Source organism: Adelges cooleyi, unplaced genomic scaffold (genome assembly GCF_023614345.1).
Source record: "Adelges cooleyi isolate 19-005CV unplaced genomic scaffold, UGA_ACOO_1.1 ACOO_flye_CR_arks_rails_tigmint_CR_PRNA_108, whole genome shotgun sequence".
Classification (NCBI taxonomy): Eukaryota; Metazoa; Arthropoda; class Insecta; order Hemiptera; family Adelgidae; genus Adelges; species Adelges cooleyi.
The window spans coordinates 15,315,920-15,339,894 of NW_026095761.1; the positions used below are offsets into that span (position 1 = coordinate 15,315,920).

Consider the following 23,975-nt stretch of genomic DNA (forward strand, 5'->3'; position numbering starts at 1 on the left):
TCATTGGAAGCCTTTTTGTGGCTAAAAAAATATTTAGAAAAATCTGCGATGCTAACATCAAATTGTAGTTCTCTTTGGTAAGAGGTACCAATTATCATTTATGTTATATACATATATAATAATTTATAGTTTATTAAGGTATTTTTGGTTAATTATTTAATTTTAAAAATTTTGATATTACAATAAAAAAAGAACTTGTTTTTTTTTTTTTTTTTTCTTATTAATGAAATTAACATAAAATTTGGTCACTATCTGGCCAGTGATAATAACCGAGTGCTGATTATTTATACATTTCCCTTGTTTAATATTGTTTTTTATTTTGTTTTTCCCCGTATAGACCCTCTTTGTTGGACATCCCGACAGACATCCGATTGTGATACTCAAAGATGTACCTTTGGTCGATATGAGATCTCTGTTAGACTTTATGTACAGAGGCGAAGTAAGTAACCGAGTTTTTCTACACAATGGACTAATTTAGACTAATATTATTTTTATTCTTCAGGTCAGCGTCGATCAAGACCGATTGGCCGCCTTTCTCAAAGTTGCTGAATCATTACGGATCAAAGGGCTAACCGAAGTGAACGAAGACCGCGGTGACCTGCCTTCGTTGGCTTCTTCTCTACTGCAATCTCACTCGTCCTCTCCGTCCTCTTCGCCCAGCCACAACAACCAGATGGGTCACGTGCCCCAACTGCAACGCATCCACAACCTCAACCCCATGTCGTTGAAAAGGCCTCTGCCGTCACATCCCCTACACGATCAACAGCGTCAACAACTTTCATACCCGATGAACCCGCTGTTAGGGTCAGCGTTGACGGCTCCAAAAAGAAAACGTGGACGTCCCAGGAAACTGTCTACAGGAAGCAATTCACCTTCTCGACCTAATGATAACAACAACGACGATAGCAGAGCATCCACACCAATTGGCACCAGTGCAGGTGAGTCTATCCAACATAATCTATATTCAGTGGCGCCGTAGTGAAAAATACTGTTTTACAACATGAACAGATAAATGTCCTGTAAACGGGTTGGCTTTATCGATCTTACATTTTTGTTAAATACAAATTATTCATGCGTCTTATTCATGAATAATTGTTTCATTAGTCTTTGTTATTGTTCATTCGGTTGGCCATGATTAAAAAACGAATAATTAGTTATTTAAGACTTTTAATTCATTATTGGATTGGTTTTTGCACATCTCTGCTCGTAGAAAATTAAACTACGGCGCCGCCTTGCTACTTGTAAGTTCTCGATGTAGAATGGTTAGTTAAGTAAAAGTATTAGATAATTTAGGAAGTGGCCGTGATCCACCAGATTTACTGGAATTGAATATGTCGGAAGAATCGGAATCAGCTGCGGCTGCACCAAAATATTATGACTCTCCCAAAGAAGAAAACACACTAGAGGGCGAAGACTTGGAAGAGGAATATGCAGAAACAGAAAACGGAGTGGAGATCAAACAAGAACCTTGTGATCCGATGCCAGGCACTTCCCAAGGTAGACTTTCTGTTTATCCTTAGAAATAATTTGTAAGTCACGTTAATGTTTTAATTTACAGATTTAAGTACATCAAAGACAGACCACGATTCTAGTATGCAGTTAGACCAAAGCGCATTTGGTGAGTTTTTTTAATTTTTCAAAGATTTCCACCAAAATCATTGTTGTTTGAATTTTCATAGCTTAAAGCTTTTGACGAAAAAGTTAAAATTTTAGTCGAACATATTAATATCGGCCATAATGTAATGTTCGGTTCGAATAACGTGTGATAATTTAGCGCTAGTAAATTAACAATCAGATGGGACACCTTCCTCTTTGTTTTTAAAATATTAATTTTCAACTTCATGATAATATTTATTAAAATTTATTTTATGTTTTTAAATCAAATTTCTTTTGGTGGATAAAAAAAATAATGTTTTGCAAGAGAAAGGTTTCGCATCTGGTTTTTCTGGTCTGTGCGTTAAAATGTATTTTTTGTTATCTACTGTGAGAGTAATAAATTTTAAAGAAATTTTCTTAAAAAGGACATTAATTTTGAGTGACAAGCAGGTAAGTAGTATTTCCTTAAATATATATATTTTTTTTAAGTAGTTTTTAAATAATGGAGGAAAGTGACCCATCATTTTGTTAAGTTTCTTTTCAGGATGGGAAGATAAAAATGTTTTATGATTTTTATTAACAATTTTAAATCATATTTTTGCAGTTCAATTAAAATTTATTTTTAACTGAAGTACAAAATCATTAATTTTTTTTTTCATTGTTTGTTCATTAATTAATTACATTGAACTATATTCACAAAACTAAACTTTTGATCCGCCCATCCTTTTTTTTTCTAAAGCTTAAAATTAGAGTTAACACCAAGGGTCCAAAGTTAATGCCTATTCGACTGCTATCTCCAGTAATGTTCTGGGACAATAAAAATGTATTCATTCCTAAAGTTAATCATTTTGAAACAAATAAATATTATTTGTTTATTTTTAAATATTAAAATATTTTATTTGCTTCTGAATGGGAAAAAATTGTTTCAGAACAACTAATTTAAGGAATAAATAGATTTTTATTGCCTTGGATATTTTGTTTTGTTCAAAACGAAAAGTCAAATAGGCATCAACTCTGTAACACTAGTAAACATTATTAACTCTGCAGAACACTTTTCTAGGTATAATAAAAACCGATCAAACTCCACGTAGACTTTCGATCGACACGAATGGGAAAAGCGACTCTGACAACACGGTCATAAGCGCCAGTAGACCGATAATGGACAAATATTCTGTGCGCCAATTTTGCACCCAAGAATCCAGCAATCTTTTCAGATGTAATTTGTGCCGTAAAACATACACGCACATCAGTAATTTCTGTCGGCACTTCCTGTCATCTCATCACGGAGTGAGGCAAGAGATCCCGTGTCCCGTCTGCTTCAGAATGTTCACCCGAAGGGACAACATGTTGACACACATGAAACAAGTGCACAGAGTGACCACTCCAAAAGTGTACACAACAAACAACAACGGAGGGCCCAGATTCGAGTTTAACAGCTTGTGATATTTATGGACACACGCACGCTATACTTTTGTTATTTAATATATATATATATTTTTATCACGCCGACTGTTTAATCAGTATTGGAGAAGAGAATTGATTATACTGAAAGAATAAAAGCAAGCAAATGTCTGTTTCCCATATGTATATAAAAATTATTCATCATGTGCCAAAGTGAAGAAACTCAAGTGGAATAGTATATTATAAACGTCATTAATGTTCGAAAGAAAATATATATTTGATTTTTATGTACTTAAGACTTAAGTCATTAATAACTAAACCGGTAGATTAACAAACATTGTTATGGAGTTTGTTTTGTTGTATACAGTTTTTATTTTGTTGTCATTCTTAATATGTATTAATTTTTTTTTTTTGCCTCTGTTGAACTCCTTCCACACTAACCCGTCCAATTTTATCTTATTTAAAACTTAAACTATTATTTTGGGTTGTTATAATAGTTTTTAATTTTTAATTGTTATTGTTTTTTTTTTCTTATAATAATAAAGGGTGGAAACTGATCAGTGAGAGTTTTTGGCCTTTTCGACTGTATGAAAATAATTTTAAAAAAATATATATTATTTCTTTTAAAGAATGGCCAAAAACTAATTTTTCCCCTTAGCGATCTTTATCGAGTTACTTGTGAATGACGCTAAAAATGTATTTGGATAAAAAGTTTAAGGTTGTGTTTGAAAGCTCCGTTATTTGCTTGCAATTTTGTAATCTTAATTTTCATTATTAGATTTTATTCATTCAAGGCCATCGAAATTTGCTGTGTTATATTTTATCGGTAATATTTACTGTGCGGAATTAATTATTGAAAACTTTACAAGGGAAAAACTTGCAAGAAACTATTAAATAATTTTTAAAAAAAATTGTACATTGTTGTTTTTGTTGATACCTAATTTTTAAGTCGGGCTGTGTGTTTTCTTAGTCAATTTGTTATTCATTATGCCTTGCCATTATGTATAGTTAGGTTTTTTAAGAATATTTAAATTGTTGTTACTTTTGAACTTGATAATAAATTGTTAACGTTTATACACACATATTATTATATTTACTATTTATTATTTATATAATTATAATTATTATTATTTTTATCCATATAGACTGCTAGACAGGGTGTATTTAGCAATTAAATTAGTTTAGTGAACAATGGTGCTTTGTTTAACTTTTTGGGGAAATAACGAGTATTTATTATTTTTTTTTTTAGTAATATCAAAAACGCCCATTACTAATTTCGAATCGGCTGTGAAGGCTAAAATTTTAGTTACATTTTTTGTTTTATTTGTTTTTTTTTTTGGTTTGTTACATCGAATTTAATAAATGACTGAATTTAATTAAGTACCTAACTTCAAATATTAGAATTGTTTTTTTTTTTTTTTCGTTAACTCATTAATTACAGACACACATAGTACATTAAATGATTTTTTTCAAGGTATACAATTTATAGATGGCGTTTTTTCTAATTATTTAATGTGCCAATGTTTTGTTAGATATTTTGGTGATATTAATTTATGTAATAATATGTGAAATTTTCTGAAATAAAAAAAGTGATATTTAATTATTTGTTTTTTTGTCTTAGAAATCTTACTAATATATTACTAATAAATTTTTTTTATTATTATTAATCTTTCTTTAAGCATGTCTTTTAAATCCGAATGTTGTCTTAGGAACGACAAAAATCTACTGAAATGGTGGCTGTAACAGGTGATACACTGTACTTATATTTAAGTAACATAAAAAGCATGATGTGATATTTGATGGTATTTTTTGTTAGTTTTGATGTTGAATCTCATTTTGGGTAACATTTAGCTTAATTTTATTATACTGTTCATGTTTGATATTATAGATATTAGATAGTATTAGATATTTTGTTAGCTTATATTTTAGTTTCAATTAATAATTATAATTGGGTTTTCTATTCGATTAATAGAAATAATAATTCTTGTTTTCATTGAAAAATAATTGTATTTCAAATGTTTTTAAAACAAACTTACTGTAAATTTATGTCGAATATTACCTAATTTTCTCTAAAACTTAAATAATTAAAATTAAATAAAAACATTTATTTTGCATGCAAAACACTACAGTATTCCAGTGGCATATTTACAGAGGGTAGATCCCCCTTGATCTGTAGTCTTCTCGTTGACTATAGATCAATGAAATATTTGCTAATAATTAAATCCTAATTACGTCACTTCGGTAGTCAGTAGTGTATGATGTTTGTTGAAGCACATAATGTACTCATAGTTCTTTTAGCAACAGTCGAAAGTATAATGTAACGTGAACACACAATTTTTTATAATTATTACTTTATAAGGTATATAATGAGGTTGAGATAATTTGTGAGCGTTCCAACTCGCCTCTTCCCTCTTATACAATTGCCATCCAGCTGTACACAGACAACCTAATCGCCTATATCATAATATCCTTGTTACACCTATGCTCGATTGAGCATCTGTACCTTTATTATTCTACAAGCAACTTGGTCCTATCTATGTATTTGTGTATGTTAATCTAGTAGCCAACTGCCAAAGAGAAAACAATGAGGAAATCGCTTCATGACTCGTGACTATTATCCATGGTTAATTTTTAATTAAATTTTTACTGCCACCGTCTAAAATTAATCTAAGTAGCATTAAATTGACCATAAGTTTGAGAAGTTTGATCAAGTTTAAAAGCTCGGTAATGTGTAGGAATTTTTTTTTGTATTAAATAAAACACGGTAACTAAAAGATAAATTTGTCATGATTAAACATTTATTTTTTACACATGATTAAAAATAAAACCGATAAACTTTTAATTTTAATATAATATATTACCCGACATTGGATTGCTGTATGGATAATATTTTATACTCGTGACGTTGTCATGAAAAATCAAATAATTTATTCAGCGACCATCTCGGTTTTAAATTCAAAATCATAGCCATCACGTCTAAGTGAAGGCGGTCGGTCTTAAAAAGGATAGGTAATGTAATATATCACATAATCCTTTTCCCTCAAGCACAAGCGTTCGCTTTTGGACACAAAAAAAACCTTGACCGATCATCAGAGTAGTAGTACATCATTTTTATAATCACCATAACGTATTTAAGACAATGTTCTCACCGTTTTTCAAATATATATATGTATTATTGTTATTATTTTTAGAATAATGGCACAAAATTAGACGCTATCAATTGTATGTTTGTGTGTATACAGCGGGTTTCGAAAAACGCCATATTCAATTATATTTGCATGATTAGTCACGCTACTCTAGTGGCGTGTTGTGACCTAAAAAAAGCCAACCCAAATTAAACCCTTTTACCACCACCCTCTCGTTGTCTCGGGGCTTATTGATGAGTAATTAAACCGATAAGCGCCTCGACAACTTTAGTATAGATATTGCATCACCTCAACCGCACATGTTGCACGTCACACCTATGATGACACCTCAATCCTTCCTGTCCGCCACCAAAGCTCTAGAACACACAGTTTCCTTTTTCCTAACAAGGGCGTTTGCAGAACAAAAAAAAATTTATGAAACGTTGAAAAAACAAACTATAAATCATGAGCTACGTGGGAGCTAAATTTCGGGTAGGGTAGAGCGGGGATACATTTGTTTTTTTTTGTGAACGCCCTTGTTACCACGTGTAAAGTTGACTCTCTAACCAGTGACGTATCCAAAAAGATTAAGCGCCCATCCCTTTCCGGACTTTTTAAAAAGTAATATTAAACATGACTACTTTGTTTGGTTTTTCGTAATTAACTCGACTTAAACTATTTGTTTTTAAAGTTTTTGATACTTAAAAATTAGTTTCTCTAATTTTTAGTATTATAATTTATAATGAATGTTCGGCCTCTGTCAGCTTGGTAATTCGGTATACAAATTAATGCTTGACCCAAAAATTAGAAATGGTTTTAAATGTATACTTGAAAATTTGTATAAGTCCACACAAATACATAATACGTTGGAAATTCTAATAAATTACTTAAATATTTTTTTTAATGTATTAAAGAAGTATTTTATTTATTTAAAAATAGAAAAAATTAATATGAATCAATTAACCAACTTAAGCTGTTAGAGAGATATTAACAAAAACCGCTACATATTATGTACGTTGTATAATAGAGTTATCAAAAACGTGCAGCCTCTACAAAGAAAAACCATTTAAGAAATAGCTAGTTTTTACTTTTAACACACAAAATTACATCCTTTTAATAATAATAAAATATTAAACATTTAATATAGTATATCATCCAAAAAAAATATTCCTGGATACGCCACTGTGCCTTTTAGTATACCCTCACCTTCTCTGCCGACAATTTGCACCTGTCTCGTTTCCAGGAACTTGTTTATTATATTAGTTGCGCCTATGCTCATTGAAATCGTTAAAAAAAAACCTAAACAAAATTTGCTTTAATCAATCTAATATTGTCATTGAAAATATTTTCAGACATTCACAACGCCAACATGCTTAAGTTGTTAACACGTACCGTTCACGACCAGGCGGACGGCGACCGAGACAACAACAACGACGCTAGACTGACGTTGGCCAACTGGACGGCAGCCGCTATGGCCGATCAAAAGTCCAAGTTCTCGTTGGTCGTGTCCCAGCACACGTCCAGTTACAAATTACAGTTACAGACGGCACTGGACGAAGAAAAACGACAGATACACGAATCCTCTCAAAACCAACAACAACAGCAGCAGCATCAACAACAACAACAGTCGTCCGCGTCAACAAGGGCGCCGGTGAAGAGGCGGATACGTCGAAGGGCAACGTCGTCGAGCGATCCGGCAGAACAGTTGACGGAGATGTCCGTCCGCGGTCTCAACCTGTTTCGGTACGCCACTGTGTCTGAAGGCATTTACAAGTGCCTGGAGTGCGCCAAGACGGACATATTGAAAACGTTCAAAAACAAGTACAGCTTCCAGAGGCACGCGTTCCTGTACCATGAAGGCCATCAGCGCAAAGTGTTCCCGTGTCCTGTGTGCGCCAAGGAGTTCTCCAGGCCGGACAAGATGAAGAACCACATGAAGACTGTGCACGAGTGTTATATGCCCAAAGCGATAGACTATCCACAGGTGCCGTTCTTATTGCCACCCTGATCGTGCATGGTTCATCGGTCGTCGATCGCCCTAGCAGCCCTGTTACCGTTTAACCACCACCACCGTCGTTGATTGTTGCCACCAAAAAAATCGTGTTTATAGTGACCAATAAAATTCCTTAATGTTACTTACTTATTGTCCATCCACGATATTGCGGTTAAAAAGTTTGGCGTTTATATATAAAAATATTTTGTATATCAAGTAGAATTTGTTGTGCAATGGCTGTCGGTCTCTTCTAAAAGTCTTCCAAATAATAATAATAATAAAAAATAACAACCGATGGACGTAACCTATGGGATATTTTATTTCATTCTTTATTAAAACTTGTTGACCAATTTACTACGTTATTTCATTATATTTTTATAACTTGGCAGATAATGAAGTCATGTTTGATTACCTGTTCATTTTTATGTATCGTTTATATCTGTTGACTTTTAGTTTTTTTTTTCTTAATAAAATACTATTATACTGTACATTTGATTAATAACAAGTTATTCAAATTTATATCTATGTATATATACCTATTATATATATTACAAATTTAAAAATATTTACTTACGAGGTGTCAATTTAAAGCAAATAAATTACTATAATAAGTCAAATACCTCAAAACATGGAGTATTGTTGACAGTAATTGGTAGGAAAACATTTTATTTCTTTAAAAAAAAAATCTAAAATATCCAGCATTTTTAACTTCAATTGGTTTTCATTATTTATTTGCAAATTAATAATAATAAAAAAAATTTCGGTGCTGATTAATTAATTTGATTTAGATAAATATTTAAATGAGATTTTTTTTTGGTAAGTAGATAATTGGATTGTTTAGGTAGGCGGTATTGTGCAATATGTTTCCAGAAATTAACCAATTAAAAAAAAAACACGCTAATGGTTTTTTACCAAAATATTATTTTATAGATTTTTAAAGAAAATTAAAATAATGGTCTGCAAAATCATGCAATTAATTGAAAACGATCACGACTGAAAAAGTTAATTATTATTATATTTTTTAACTCCATAAAGGCCAGTTAGTTATTGAGACTGAATATATACTATAGTAATAATAATAAAAAGAAAGAACATAGGTTAAACTCTCGTCGTTCTAAATAATAACTGCGATTTATTTATTTTCTATTGTAAAATAAATATTAAATTATGTGTACGAATTGAAATACAATAATTATCAAAATATTAATATTATTATTGTTTACTTTATTGTAATTATACTTGCTTCAGTTTTGTGTAAAAAAAATACAAAATTAAAAGATTATTTATTGAAACATTACTCGATTTTTACTAAATAAAAAAAAAAAAAATAAGTAATACTTTACAATAATATTGTATAATTTGTACAAAATATATTAACGTTTTGATTTTAATATTTATGTAAAAATATATTATATACAAACACACATAAATGTGTGTGTGTGTGTGTTAATAATTATTTATTTTTGTTATATATACATAGAAGGGTACAATGTAGACAATTAGTTATTATTATTAATTTTTTTATTATTATTTTGATTAATTTTATTCAACCGTGCAATTCACACATATTATATTATTATGTTTATAATTTAATTAATTTAAAAAAATATATTTATAATTAATTATTCATGATTAAATCAATTAACCACGTTTTTTTTTGTGGATTATTAATTAAACATATTCGTTATTTTACCATTTTTAAACAAATATATATTTATATTCTTTTTTTTTTTCTTAGATTATTTTAATAAATGATGTTTAAACATGTAACATTGTATATTACATATTATTTAAATTTGTTAATATTGATTAACCACTGTTAGACATAGAGCTATTAATTATTTATACATAATAATTTAAATGTTTTATTTTAGTTTATAAATACGTGTTTAAACAATTTTTTACAAATTCATCTCAAAAACAAAAAAAAAACAAAAATTGTTGCGTTATGTTGTTTCCATTATTTCATAATATATTAGTTTAAAAATTATTACAATAATTATTTGTAATATGTCTTCGAAATTTAAAAATAATTTTGTGTTGACATTTTGTTGTTGCTTTTATAGTAGATGTATATTAATGCTGTGTGTATTTTTCTATTAGTCATTTTGATTTTGTTATGTTTTCCTAAGCAATAACACTTTTTTATTATTTTTTTTTTCATTCCTATATTATGTTCTGTTTTTTATCTAAAGTCACTAAGAAGTTATATTTTTTTTCTTTTTTTAAGGTGAGGGATTAGGCAAATATTTCAATAATATATGTCTGTAAAAGCAAAATCACACAACTTTTGTAAAATTATTAGTTAATTAAAACTTAATAATAAAATAAAAATCATTAATTTATGTAATAACTGAATATGTTAATTTTAATTCAATAAGCAATAAATTAACGATATTTGTAAATTTGTTTTTTTTTTCTGGATCCATTTTAGTTACTATCATTGATCTTACCCCTAAGTCTACTCAGGTTAATTGTAATATTTTTACAGTTGAAAAAAAAATTGTTGTTTTTATACATATAATCAAGAAAAAACGCCAACAACTTTTTCAGTAATTTATTGACTTGACAAATAAAGAAAGTATAATAAGAATATAATTGTCAATTTCTTTTTAAAATATTTAATAATATTGTATACAGATAAACAAAAATTATGTTCGAATTAAAAATAGAAAAAAAAACTTGTTACATAACTGCTTAGAAACATAACAATTAAACTTAATAAAAACAAAAACTGCTTTTCAAAACCGTGTTTACTTAAAAAAAAAAAAAATAAGGCAAATGAATAAAAGTATCCATTTTTTCTTGTTATTAAAAAAAAAAAGTATAAATTATAATGATAGGTCACCTTCACTATCAATAAAAACAATACTTGCCATCGACGGTTCTTGTACAGAACCACTTTCTACAAATGTAGAATCTAACAAAACTGACGGCTCCTAATATATAAAAAAAATGTATATTTATGATTTATAAAAAATATTTTTATGTGGTTGTTTATATAATCACTTACTATATTTGTTGTAGAGATAATCGTTTTTTTAATGGCCTAAAACAAACATAAATTAATTTAGCTAAGACTATAATAACATAGCAGTAACACATACTTGAAAATATTGGAGCAACTAAATAAACATCAAGAAATACTGTATAAAACAAACCGAATAAATAAATAATTTATTCATTCAAAATCAATTTTTTTTTTCAATCATAATTTATTTAAGTAGAAAAAAATCATTACTTTTGTTTTTACACATGGTATTAATAAAAATAACCCAAAAAGCAAAAAATTAAAATATAAAAATGTGATTTAGTTATTACAGATATGTTCAAAACATTTATACGATATTTCATAAATAACATTTTTGGAACATTGAAACAATATTACAACATAATATTAAAAAAATTTAAAAACATAATTGACAGAATTTTGAAAATATGGAAAATAATTACTTATTTTTATCGCCCAACAAAATGTACAACTATATAACATATCAAAATTGTCAAAGTTAAAAAAAAAATTGAACCTTATTTTGAGATGCCAACATATTTTCAAAACAAGCATTTTGATCGATCAAGTCTTGCTTTAGACGTTCTTGACTTTCGATTAAATACATTTTGAGATCGATATCTGTACAAGACTTCATCCATCTCTGAAATATATCTTAACAGGATTAATTATTGAAAAATATGATTACATACCAGTAGATTTATTGACCACTTATATTTATACATAGTTAAACACAAGGAAACTCACATCTCTATCCATAGTGACAGGTTCGTTTGTATACCATAAATCATTCAACGCATTATTAGTCTTCATAATAATGGCTTTTTGTTCAATAACTTCATCTATTAGCTGTTTATTGTTTGACACCATCTCAGTTACTTCATTTATCGAGTTGTTTATAATGTCTTCTAATTTTGAAATACGCTCAAATAACGAGTTAACTAAATCCTAAAAAATATTTATAAGTAATAAATTATAAATTTACTATCAAAAACAATAAGTCGTAGCCGAATGAAACATTCAAAATATTTAGAATTTATTTTGTGTTGTAACAAATGTAAACAATAATGATGTTAATTATTTAAATATTTTGAGTTTAAATTTTCAATTACAACAGCAACAAACTATTGAAATTCTAAATAAAAATTATAGCACAATAATAAAATAATTGTAAAACAACCTGAGAAACATATTGTTTCAAATTGGTTTTTGAATTTTCTTCCAATATAGTTGAAGCGCACATGCAGTCATTTTTATGGATAAAACGGATAGGACGACTCTTTCCATATATCTACTCGATAGTAAATTTTAACAGCTTGAATATAAAATAAATAATAATAATTTAAATATATATATTACCTCCTTATATCTATTTCCATAAACAAATTCATATTTAGTGTTGCATTTTACATTCTTCATCTCAATAGCATAAAAAATAGTGTAATATAAACCGTTTTTAGTCGGCGAGTGACTTTGTAAATCCATTTCAATGGCAACAAAGTCTTCTATATTTGTTTCCTTACTAGACGCGTACAATCCAATCCAATCTGTATACTTTGGTTTCAAAGACTGGAAAAATGATAAATATGTCTATTTAATGTCCCTATTGTACCTAATTAAAACTGAATATCAAACATTTGTTTATAGCACAGGCTTTTACCCGTTAGGTTCATTTTTTTTTTCAAACATTTTTAGGTGCATACATTTTTAAAATATGAACAAACAAAGTTGTTTTTAAAAAAGTTAGACTATTTTTTTACTTACCTTATTATTAAATTTGTAGAAAACCTCAATATTATCTTCTAAAAAATACTTTTTATTCATTATAAATGAAACACAATCGTCTTTAGTTTCCATATTAAACATCCAATAGATGACACACTGGAAACCATATGAAATATATTATTCCTCAAAACACAAGGGTACAATTTATTTTTATGCTTTCAGGTTAATATTTTTAAAATATATTAAATTAAATAAACATTAAGTATTAAGTTGAGATAAACATTAGTTTATAGTCATTCAAGATAGTTTTATCAAATTTTCTTAAAACATAATCGCTTAAGTGTATAAAACATTTGACAAAAATAACTATTTTAAATAGTGTAAAAAGAAGTATTGATAAACGAAACAAGTTCTGTTATACTTATACAATAAAAGAATCAACTGCGACATCGTTATTGTATATGAAATATGTAAAAACTAATAATGGTGTTAGAGAATTTGATACACTTTAGTATCATATTTTTAACATTCATTTTAGTTTTTAGTTTTTATTCTATTAATACATCATTGATGACAAACTAATTATTTACTTCATGTAAAGACTACAAAAAGGAATTGATCTTGAGCTTCAATTTTGAACAACTCTATCTTACTATTTCAACCTTATTAAGAAAATGTCTTGTAAATAGGGTTTCTAAATTTTCAAAATTGAATTGTACTATTTATAGCATCAAAATGATTTATCATTTATCATAAATCATAATCATTATATTATTTTAAGGCAATTTTTGCATATTAATGATAAATAAATAATGATAATTTTTTAGTTCCTATATTGTCTTGTTTATTTGCAAAGGCAAGACTTATAAATGAGGGCTCAATTAATATTGAATACATGATAGACTGAGAATTATTAAGCCTACAATAAAAGAGGAGGGCCTTCGATTCATAATAAAAAATTTATTAAAGATTTGTGAAAAGCGTTATTAAAAATAAAAATTTACCTTTGTATTTTACAACTATATAAATGTGAATTGACGTTATCAAATCTTAATTAAATTCTTTAAATCAAATTTAACTAGTTAGTTTAAGTTGCAGCTTATGAACTTAACATACAAATTATCATTATGTAATTTAAGAATTACACAACACACATTATTTAAAAATTATAAATTGTTTAAGCTTTATTGTTTGTGTGATTTGTCAACCAAGAAGCGTTCAGACTTGGAAAGTATGTCAGCTTATCAAAAATTTAACGGATATGAACAAAAATATCCTTGCTTGAGAAACATTAACCAGTTACATGGTCTATGGTAAAGTATAAATTTTTTTTTTTTATTATTTTGTAATTTGTATTATACATTTTTTTTTTGATTTTCGTTGATAGACTACAGTTTAGTGTTTACACTTTACTGTTAAATGTTTATAACGTAATACCTACGTTTAGAGCGTTGGCCGTTGATCATTTTGCAACAATTCTCACACGTATTCTTGTCTATAACTTAAATGATAAAACTCATAAAAAATATTTATTTAAATTTTAAACTGGTAATCGACCTGTCATTATTTCTTTATTGTTTAAATATGTAGTTTGTATAACTATTTACATACATGTTATACATAATGATTTTATAAGTTACCCTTTTGTCTGCTCTTCATAATTTTTTATTAAATTTCAAACTTTAATCTAAGCAACTCCGGGGTCTGCAAAAAATACCAAGTATAAAGTATTGACTATCATCGAGTTAAAAAATTTTTGTTCTGGTCAGCAAAACCGATTACCCAAAAATTGGATAGTATTTTAAAATTGACAAGACGTTTCTAAAAAAACCAAAAAGTCCCTATAGGTAGTTTTATACTTCAAGAAAAAAAAATGATTTTATAACATATATTTGAATTAAAATTTTTTAATTATTGAAAACGTTTATGTCAGGACACGCCATTCATCTTTCCTGTTTTTCTAATATAAAATCTTCTGTTTCCTACAAAATTGTGTCATACCTTTCAATAAATTCAATCAATTATAAACAAATTCAGGATATACTGACCATGCGCCAAAAATATTGATGCATATCTTTTTTTTTTTTTAGATTAAGTATTGTATATTTGAACAGGTTAAGTTAGGTAACAATGTTGTGAATAAAAATAACTTTTTTTTTTCATTAGGTACATAATAATAATACTATATTTGAACTAAAATGTAAAATCAGTAACAGGAACCATAACTAAGTCGATAAAAAACAGGTAGATACAACAAAAAAACATTAACCATAACAATCACTAGCAGTTTTTTTTAAATTAGTATAATCGACAAATTTAACTAATGGCGCAGGAGTAGATTGAATATTAAACTTTTTCACATGAATAATAGCTTTCACATCGTCAGTTTCACAGGTCTCGTTTTCATGCTTTTTAATTGGTTCTTCCTTTAAAAAAAATATACTACTTAATATATGAAAAATAAAGACTTGAATAATATTCAATAACATCATTTTTGATTATGTTAAATAAAATAGATTTCAAACTCACATTATATAGTGTAAGTTGTGTTCTTAATTCATTATTGACGTTTTGTAATTTTTGCAACGCTTGTTCTTGTGTATTAATTATTGCTGTCAAGTAAACATCATTTCTGACAGTTTTAGTTGATATCATATGGTCTCTGATTTCGTTACTACGCATGCGTTTAATCCAGCGCTATAAAACAGAATAACATGTTAGTTATAAAATTATGTTTAAAATATATTTACCAATTATAAATAAATAATGTTGACATTGGATGAATAAATACATTTTATAAATATTAATGACTCATAAAGTTGTTTAAAAACAACAAAAAAATAAATTTTAGGCCATATTTGTATAGTAGCTTTGTTTAAATAAATGACCATTTCCATAAAGTCATTTCCAAAAATGACTTTAAGGAACTCAAAACGTTATGTAATTTTTAATGGCTAATAATTATCTGACAAGATAACTTAATTTTAAAAACTAATATGCTACTTTAAGTAAGTGATAGAATAAAATTAATATATACCAAAACTTTAAAACTTACAGCGTATCCATTAGAGTTTGTTAGTTTAACAGGTTTTCCTTGATCAAGCGCACTATATAAGCCATCAATGAACTTTTCACCCCTTGATCGTAGCATTTCACATTCCTTTAATTTTTCTACCAACTGCTCATTTAATAGCATTACGTTCTTTTTTCCTTCTTCATAATCACGTAGTCGAGCTTCTAGACATTTTAATTGTTGGTATACTGAATCCACGTCCTAAATTAGTAACATATTATAATTTGACTAACAAGTCAAAAAAACAAAGTAAAAATTGTATCAAACCTGTCCAATTTTTAATTGTTCCATCAAGTTTGTAGGAGTTAGTGCAATGTTACAACTACAATCATTTTTATGGACAAACTCAACGGGGTTACTGGTGGCAATAATCTGTAAATCATAATAAATGTACGTCAATTTCATTAACCTAATATAGTAAAAAAACCATTTTCTAAGATGTAGTAGATAACATAAAATTAGTTTTAACTTTACCTTGAAATAAGAATTGACATAGATAAAACGATATTTGCCAGAACAATGTATGTACTTAGCGAATAGTTGCGAGACAAATTTGATTTTAAAACATTCTCCTTCTATTCTCCGGTGATCCATGACATATTCGAACATCAACGGTTCGTCGAGTTGTACATTTTCATCGCATGGGTATAATCCAACCCAATCTCTGAGCATTGGCCTTATTCTCTAATAAAAAAATTAATATAATTTTATGCGTGAAGGGGTAGTATTATACATTAATTCAATATGACCACATTAAGACCTAAGAAGCAGAGACTGCTACTGTATTTCGAGTAAGAACTAAAACATATAACATAATAATAAATCATCATCATGTAGCTTAACGGGCCTAGTAGGCTCAACGCTGCCATCATGAGAAATGGTCTCATAAAATATACCTTATGGTCAAAGATACAGTCAACGAATAGAAACTTGTCTTCGATGAAATAACGCTTGTTTGTCGCCAATATTACGGTCGGTGTTTCCATATTGACTTTAAAAATAATCCACTATTAATTACACAAAAATTGTTTACAAAACAGAAACGCTATATAGGTAAATAAAACAAAAAAAAAAGATGTTGGAAGAAAAATAAATGGGTTAATAATTAGAACGGACTAGAAGAGCTATCAACACATTTCAGCGTTCAAATGGGTTCAACTCGACTGACGGAAATCATAGTTTAATATTTTTAACAGTATCGACTGAAGATGCAAACAGCAACGGACTCACACAAATCACAATAAATTCTTTTAGCGCTAAAAGCAATGTCATATATATAGAAATATGATATATATATATATATATGGCATATACCTAGTATTTTAAACTATGATAATAAACGCTAACGGTTTATATCTTATCTCGGAAAACGGACAAATGACAATATTCTTTTTTTATCCACGTTATTACTCATTATGGATAAATTAACGCTACAAAACGACTAATATCTTTTATAGTGTTTCAAATTGTTCATTGTCGTTATTTTGATAAGTAGGCAGTAGGCATAGTGTCGAAATTCGAATTTCGATCATTACGGTATTGTATTTTAATGTGGTACGACTTCTGTACTTATCATCTCCATAATCTTTATTATTATAAATTATAATATTATATCCCCTGGTTTTACATTTTTGCGCTATTAGGTTTACAATTTAAAGTTATCGTTTATCGGATTATGCATAGCAATTATTAATGTATTAATGCACTAAATCGAATTTGATTATTAAATCTATTCTGTGTACTTAGTACGGAAACGACAAGTGATAACGACATAATATTATTGTTATGAAATAATTTTATAACACACAACAAAATATTATTTAGGTATTGGTGTATGAACACTACACTGTATTATACAAATTATAAATTTTAGTTAATTAATCATAATATTTAAATTTTAATACTGATACTTACTAGTTTATTATAATGCACTGGGACGCTTAGCGAATGATATTTTTAATAACATTAGTAGTTTATAAAATGCTTATTCTGGCAGTCAAAGGAAGCCGCCATTAAATAAAAATCCATTATAAATTTGATCAGGACACAAAAAACCTTAACAGTTCAAACCAGCACAGTCCAAACCAAGTACAGTATAAATCAAGAGAAACATTCTGTAGAGAAGAAGTTAGCAAAATTGGGTCAATGCAATAATTAAATCTAAAAGCGATTCCATCACAGTCAAACGCTTTGATGCGATTCTGCGAATACAGTAATATAATACAGCATAACCTATAAGTTTAAGCCAGCACATTAAGAAGTAACAAAAGTTGGGCAAAGTTATCCACAGCGGTACGCCACAGGAAGACAATTATTGTGTTTCTTGTCACAAAAAGCACATTGCTATAAAACCAATACGGAATACCCTACACAGGTCTGCATGGAAGCAAAAACAATATAGGTACGTTTTATAATAATCCTTTAAATTCAATGAATTGTGTTAACACCTGACGAGGCGAGCCGCGAGGTAGACGGATAAAATAATATATCATTTAGCAATGACGTATATAGGTATAGGAGAAGATTTTGGGGGTTCAACCCCCTCCCCTCGAAATTTATGGTTGATAGGACACACGTGCGAATTAATTTAATCTATGTAGAAAGTAAAACCCAACGGCGCAGCACAGGAAAAATTTAAATTTCAGGCATATAATAAATTTTTTTTTCACGTGTTTAAGTTATTTGTGTGTGTGTATGTATTATTATTATAGTCGGGATTTCTATGAAGTTGGTTAACACTTAACGAGTAACGACGGACCGTCGTCGATGGTCGTTTAAACGGTCAGTTAAATTATCGATAAAAACATAATACCTTTATAAAATAAAATAATTTGATTGGCTGACCCTTACGCTGCCATTTTATTTTTATCATAGAAAATTTCGATGGAGAGAGGTAGAGATGCAAAACTTTTACAATATTAACTAGTTGCCCGCCACGAGTTTCGTACTCGATGTGGTTTGTTCAAATACAAAATTTGGATTTTGGTACTCAGGTTAGTGCGTGTCGCGTGTGTATTATTACGAAAGATATAATTTATCTGAATGTTGTAAAAACGATACAAATTGTATACAACTCTTATCTTCTTACTACATAAATGCAAAAAGCAAAAATATAATTGTGTGGCTGGTACTATACAAATTGCAAAATAATCTCTTCGTTAGCCTATGTGATACGAATGTCTCAATCCCACCCTGCGAAAGCGCAAGTATGTAAAGTCAACGTGACGTAATTGGAATATTCAATATATCCATTTGTAGTTCCTTTACTCGACTTAAAACTGTAAGATAACTTTGAGTCCATGGGCACAAAACGTTCACTGCTGCGGTGCCCATCCAAAATAACCACCAAGATATAATGACACAAAATATTAACGCCTTCGTTCAATTAGTAAATGTGCTTTAGCATTACAATTTGCTTATAATTTAAGTATTCATTTTTCAGAAACCATTCAGTATAAATAGTTAGAAAAAGACCTTTTTTTTTTATTTATTTAATACCAAACACATTTTTTTTTCTTCTTGACAAGTATGTTTTTCTCTTTTTTCCCGAAAAAAAATGTTAGTGACAAAAAATGTTTAAATTAAATAATATTCGATATGTAAACTTAGTATAAACTATAAGCTCAGTATATAAATTAAATTGCAAATTATTTTATCTATAATTGGCTTAAAAATGTATAATTTTTTACTTTCTAGAAGTTTTTAAAATTAAAAAAAAACATTTACAAAATAATATATTTCACTGTGACTAGTCTCTGGCACGCCTGTGACAATTATTTTATGCTTTTTTTTTTTGTAATTGATTTAACAATAACTTTAACGATCGACCTTTATGAACATTTCATTGTGTTTTTTTTTAATTTTTCAATGTAGTTAACCATAATTATATAATTTTAAATATGTTTACAGTTTTTACATTATAATTAATATTTATTATATATATGGATAATAATTTATCTATGGTGTGTAAACGTTTATTTCCGTTAATATATGCGTACGCGTTTAAACACAAATAATTACTGTTATTGAAATTTAAAATTTCAACTATTACAATGTAAAACTCAGTGTAGGTACATTTCTTTATTACCAATATCTATTACTACGTCGTAGTGTAATTCCCTGAGATTGCGTATATAAATACACATCTCGTCTTCTCCGGGTTTGTTTTGATTTTCAATATCCTTGTTGTACAGTATCCACTTTCTGAGATGGGTGGCAAAGACGTATATAGAAGTTTTCAATAACATTGCTGTAGCAATTACTTCATTTTCGGTTCCCCATTGACCTAAAAAATAGCCGTTATACAATAACAGCTAGTCATATTAAGGTGCTATAAAATAATAGGTAATATCGTCGACAATGCCCGAATTTCACTTCAGTTATTTGGATAAGTAAATAGTTTCGCCGTTATAAAAACTACAGAGGAGGACTTTATTTTGAAAAAAAATATTTATGCTTTTATATTTTTAGCTGGTTTTATTACATCAATAACCAAATTTAGTTCGATTCCAGAAAGTAAAATAGAACTTGAAAAAATAACATACCACCTTTAGCCATCATAGTTTCACTTAAATACCTGTCCCTTTTGGTAGGTCCATTAAAATATTTTTTTATTCTTTTGTTCGTTTTCATAAACTGAAAAAAGTTATTGAACTATTAAAAAGTGCAAAAATTAGTAACTAAAAAGACTAAAATCAAGCTTTTAATTAACTATATATTTTCGTAGCCAGTGCCTAGTAAATGTTTGATTTTAGAAAATATTTTTCATTTTTTGTTTAAGTAATTAGATATGAATTTATTACATCAACTATAAGCTTCCGCATTTTCCTGTGATGGACTTCCGAGCCGGTAACCCAATAGGATAGCGACCTGAACAAACAGTTGCCGTCACCTGCGATAGTTTTGATGATAGGATAAGAATTGAGCTTTTTTTTCTCAATGATATCGTGTGGTTCAAAATGTTTAAAGGGTAATTTTAATTTAATGATCCACTTTTGCTGCCAGTTGGCGTTCACAGGATTGAACCATCTGTCTGTTTCGATATCCTCTGCACTTGTTTCGGTCGACACATCACTCTTATCATGGCAGATGGCTCGACTATAACTGCAGAGGGCAGGATTTTTAAAATACTCCACCTCGCTAAGTTCCTTAGTGCCGCTATTGCTCGTTTTTTCCACATTTGTCGATAACTGCTTCCCTGGTTCTTTGTACGGACTATCAGGCAAGTAACTCATAATATCATCTTGTATGTGCATTCGTTTAAAACTGTCCGTTCTATCAATTTCATAAATCTAATTGCAAAACACCACAAAGTATAAATTTATTTATGCTATATGATTCATATTATGAGCCGGTACTAATTTTCTAGAGATTTTCTTAGGGTCTGAAAGTGGGACTGTTAATATAACCAATATTTATTTTTTTCCTATGAAATTAAAATTAAGGACTTACAATTTTTTTTTAAGGATAAACTAAAAAATATAATAGTGGAACTATAATAATAATATGCATTTGACTTGCTTTTCGAATAAATAAATTAAATGAAAGTAGATATAAATAAATGGGATTAAACGTATTTTTATTTTTTATTGCAGCAAGTTTCGTCAAAAGATAAGTAGGACTTTCATACATATATGAGACACATAACGTTAGAAAAGCTTAACCTACAAAGAAATACATTTCGTTTTATTATAGTAAAAATTTTAGCATAACCAAACTGACCCAAACCTAAAAAAATATGATCAACTAAATGACAGAACTTAAATTGTTTGGACTTTTTGATTTTTTTCAACTACACATCGTTATTTTAATTCATGACACAAATAGTTAAAACATTAAACATTGTAGGACAAAATAAATATTATAATTATGAAAACTGAATAAGGTACATTGTGTTATATTTTGGATGCTCTACAAGTGTTTTGTAATATATTTTTATTTTTTTAATTTAAATTTAACATATTTGACGTAAATACGTTTATTACTATAATACATTGCATAAAACAAATATGATAACGAAATCTGCTAATACAGTTTCACATTGTAGTTAAAAAAGTATTGGTTATGCTGTAATTCTACCAGAAAAAAAGATTTGAGCTTTTCAATTTTCACTTGGCAGGAATTGTAATGTCACGCGCTTCGAATTTAGGATTTACGTTTCGGGTTCATTTTATTATATCGTTTATTGTATAAAACATTTGCAGTTGTGGTTCCTTTTTAAAGAATGGATGTTTAAAATAAACGAATTTCAATTAACCTATGGAATAAACATTTGATATGTAAATACTTTTAATTGTTATATAATATAAAATGTATGAATAGACCCATTGTCACCTTATATTCGTGAAAGAACCAAGTGAAAATACACAGAGCATCAAAACCATAATCAAGTGATGTCCTTCAAACTCTTTTTGGGAGAGTTCAGCGATGTTTCGGAACAAAAGATACCCCCCCCCCCCCCCGAGACAGGAGACTTAGGGTATTTTTATAACTTACGTCTCTCTTAGGACTAAGATATTTGTACACACAATCCACCAACACTATTATACTTACTTTTTCTGTAAAATTAAATCGACCGTCTTCATGCCACAAGCTTTTGCTCAACCATGGATCATGAGTGTTTATTTTATCAGCCTGTAATGGACCCACCGCGGACCATTTTATCTCCCGTGGATCTATCGGTTTTTTTTTCGGTAGATCCACCGTCATAGCTATTTGTATGCATAATAAAATAATAAAAGCACTCATCATAAAAATTAAAAAAATTGTAAAATGTAAAATCGAATGCAACTATAAAACAACCATATGGAATAAATCTACTGTAAAAGACACATTACACTAAGCACACTGTACATACAGTGCAAAATTCGTATAAAACAACAGTAAGTTGCCATATTTTTAGGTGTGCTTCAATTGTTTATGTTAAATTATGTCTATTATTTGCAACCGAATGTATATTAGTATTTCACAAACAATACGTAGACTAAATAGGTTTTATAGATAAAGCATAATATGTCGTAAATTCCTTTTGTTAGTACGACACAGGCAACCAAAAATACTTTTTGTTCAAAACAATCTTATATTTATGGTAATATATTTTTAAAAAAATGTGCATAAATATAATAAAACAAATATTTGAATTAAAGAAGTTTCATATTTTGTTCCTTTCTTCGTACTGTTCTGCAACAACATATTTGATAGCAACACCGCCGAAACTATTTCTTCTTTTTCTCGATTTTACGCCCATACAATAAAGATTCGAATTTAAAACACAACTGTGTGTTACATCTTATAAACGCTTAAATTAAAATTTTCTCTTCAACTATAAGAGATAGAAAATTGATTTTAAGCTTATTAGAAAAGAGCTTGTCAAGAAGATACAAAATATGAATTGAACAATTCAAGTCCAAATAAAATTATGAAATATATGTAACACATTATGACAGGACTATGCATACGGGCATTATGTAGTATTAATTGTATTAAGTGTAGAGTTAGACACAGTCTAGCCACCCGTTTGTTAGGATACACTGATTTAACTCTATCTTCAGCTTAGCCTAGCCAACAAGCGAAGCAGACACATTACGAGTATACCTAACGTTGTTGTATTATTATTATAATATTATGTGAATAAGTTTGACATTCTCAAACTACCAGCATATGATTGTAGAAGTAAGCTAGGTTAGTCGATAAATAATAATTTCACCGTTTATTATTTATTATTAATTTTCTTAACAAGTGGTTTTAATAATGACAATGGACAAATAAACGAAATAATCGCACGATACAGCAGGAAGTCGTCGACAGGTCAACTAACACAGTGAACAGCAATAATTCATAAAATAATACAGGTATAATGTACACACACAAACAGCGAGCGGCCGCAGACACACTTATAGTACTTAATAGGTATAGATATTACAACTGTATTCTGAAAATATAATGATGTGTTGTACACACGAAATCGGAGAAAAATTAAATATTACCACATGGTTCTGTGTAAAATGTTAAAATACAGTAGTCGTTATTACAATTTTAAATACATATTTTTGA

The 23,975-nt window shown here is 28.5% G+C and overlaps 4 protein-coding genes across 11 annotated transcripts in view; 1 reads left to right on the forward strand and 3 right to left on the reverse strand.

The window, feature by feature from the left end:
* The window catches only part of LOC126838291 (protein tramtrack, beta isoform-like), a 41,249-nt gene extending 31,866 nt beyond the window's left edge, over positions 1-9,383 (forward strand). Inside the window, exons 3-7 of one of the 6 annotated variants that reach the window (XM_050572632.1) lie at positions 338-439; positions 503-938; positions 1,315-1,497; positions 1,559-1,618; positions 7,475-9,383. In XM_050572632.1, the coding sequence (XP_050428589.1) occupies positions 338-439; positions 503-938; positions 1,315-1,497; positions 1,559-1,618; positions 7,475-8,130 (1,437 nt within the window). In that variant the 3' untranslated portion in view covers positions 8,131-9,383. Of the gene's footprint in view, positions 1-337; positions 440-502; positions 939-1,284; positions 1,498-1,558; positions 1,619-2,656; positions 4,883-7,474 lie in introns of those variants that run through there. The other 5 variants (XM_050572623.1, XM_050572605.1, XM_050572649.1 and 2 more) reach the window with 5 other exon arrangements.
* A 1,348-nt stretch (positions 9,384-10,731) lies between these two features.
* Positions 10,732-14,064, reverse strand: LOC126844548 (uncharacterized). 2 transcript variants are annotated; one of them, XM_050582832.1, is made up of 8 exons: positions 13,855-14,064; positions 12,890-13,006; positions 12,485-12,694; positions 12,306-12,416; positions 11,873-12,073; positions 11,643-11,768; positions 11,129-11,164; positions 10,735-11,054 (listed from the first exon to the last, which is right to left on the reverse strand). In XM_050582832.1, exons 2-8 carry the CDS (start codon positions 12,989-12,991, stop codon positions 10,947-10,949), a joined length of 894 nt encoding a protein of 297 aa, XP_050438789.1. In that variant the 5' UTR covers positions 12,992-13,006; positions 13,855-14,064; the 3' UTR covers positions 10,735-10,946. The 2 variants fall into 2 exon arrangements, with proteins under 2 accessions (XP_050438797.1, XP_050438789.1); XM_050582840.1 differs by lacking the exon at positions 12,306-12,416 and having other exon boundaries at positions 10,732-11,054.
* Positions 14,065-15,038: 974 nt separating this feature from the next.
* On the reverse strand, positions 15,039-16,918 carry LOC126843766 (uncharacterized). Its single transcript, XM_050581518.1, has 6 exons — positions 16,820-16,918; positions 16,398-16,607; positions 16,191-16,295; positions 15,906-16,124; positions 15,380-15,547; positions 15,039-15,276 (listed from the first exon to the last, which is right to left on the reverse strand). The coding sequence occupies exons 1-6, from the start codon at positions 16,907-16,909 to the stop codon at positions 15,115-15,117; spliced, it is 954 nt and encodes a 317-aa protein (XP_050437475.1). The 5' UTR covers positions 16,910-16,918; the 3' UTR covers positions 15,039-15,114.
* A 2,770-nt stretch (positions 16,919-19,688) lies between these two features.
* LOC126844131 (uncharacterized) lies at positions 19,689-22,764 on the reverse strand. Of its 2 annotated transcripts, none has more exons than XM_050582016.1 (4): positions 22,476-22,764; positions 21,059-21,214; positions 20,468-20,558; positions 19,689-20,208 (listed from the first exon to the last, which is right to left on the reverse strand). In XM_050582016.1, exons 1-4 carry the CDS (start codon positions 22,671-22,673, stop codon positions 19,985-19,987), a joined length of 669 nt encoding a protein of 222 aa, XP_050437973.1. In that variant the 5' UTR covers positions 22,674-22,764; the 3' UTR covers positions 19,689-19,984. The 2 variants fall into 2 exon arrangements, with proteins under 2 accessions (XP_050437973.1, XP_050437963.1); XM_050582006.1 differs by having other exon boundaries at positions 20,726-21,214.
* Positions 22,765-23,975: the final 1,211 nt, after the last annotated feature.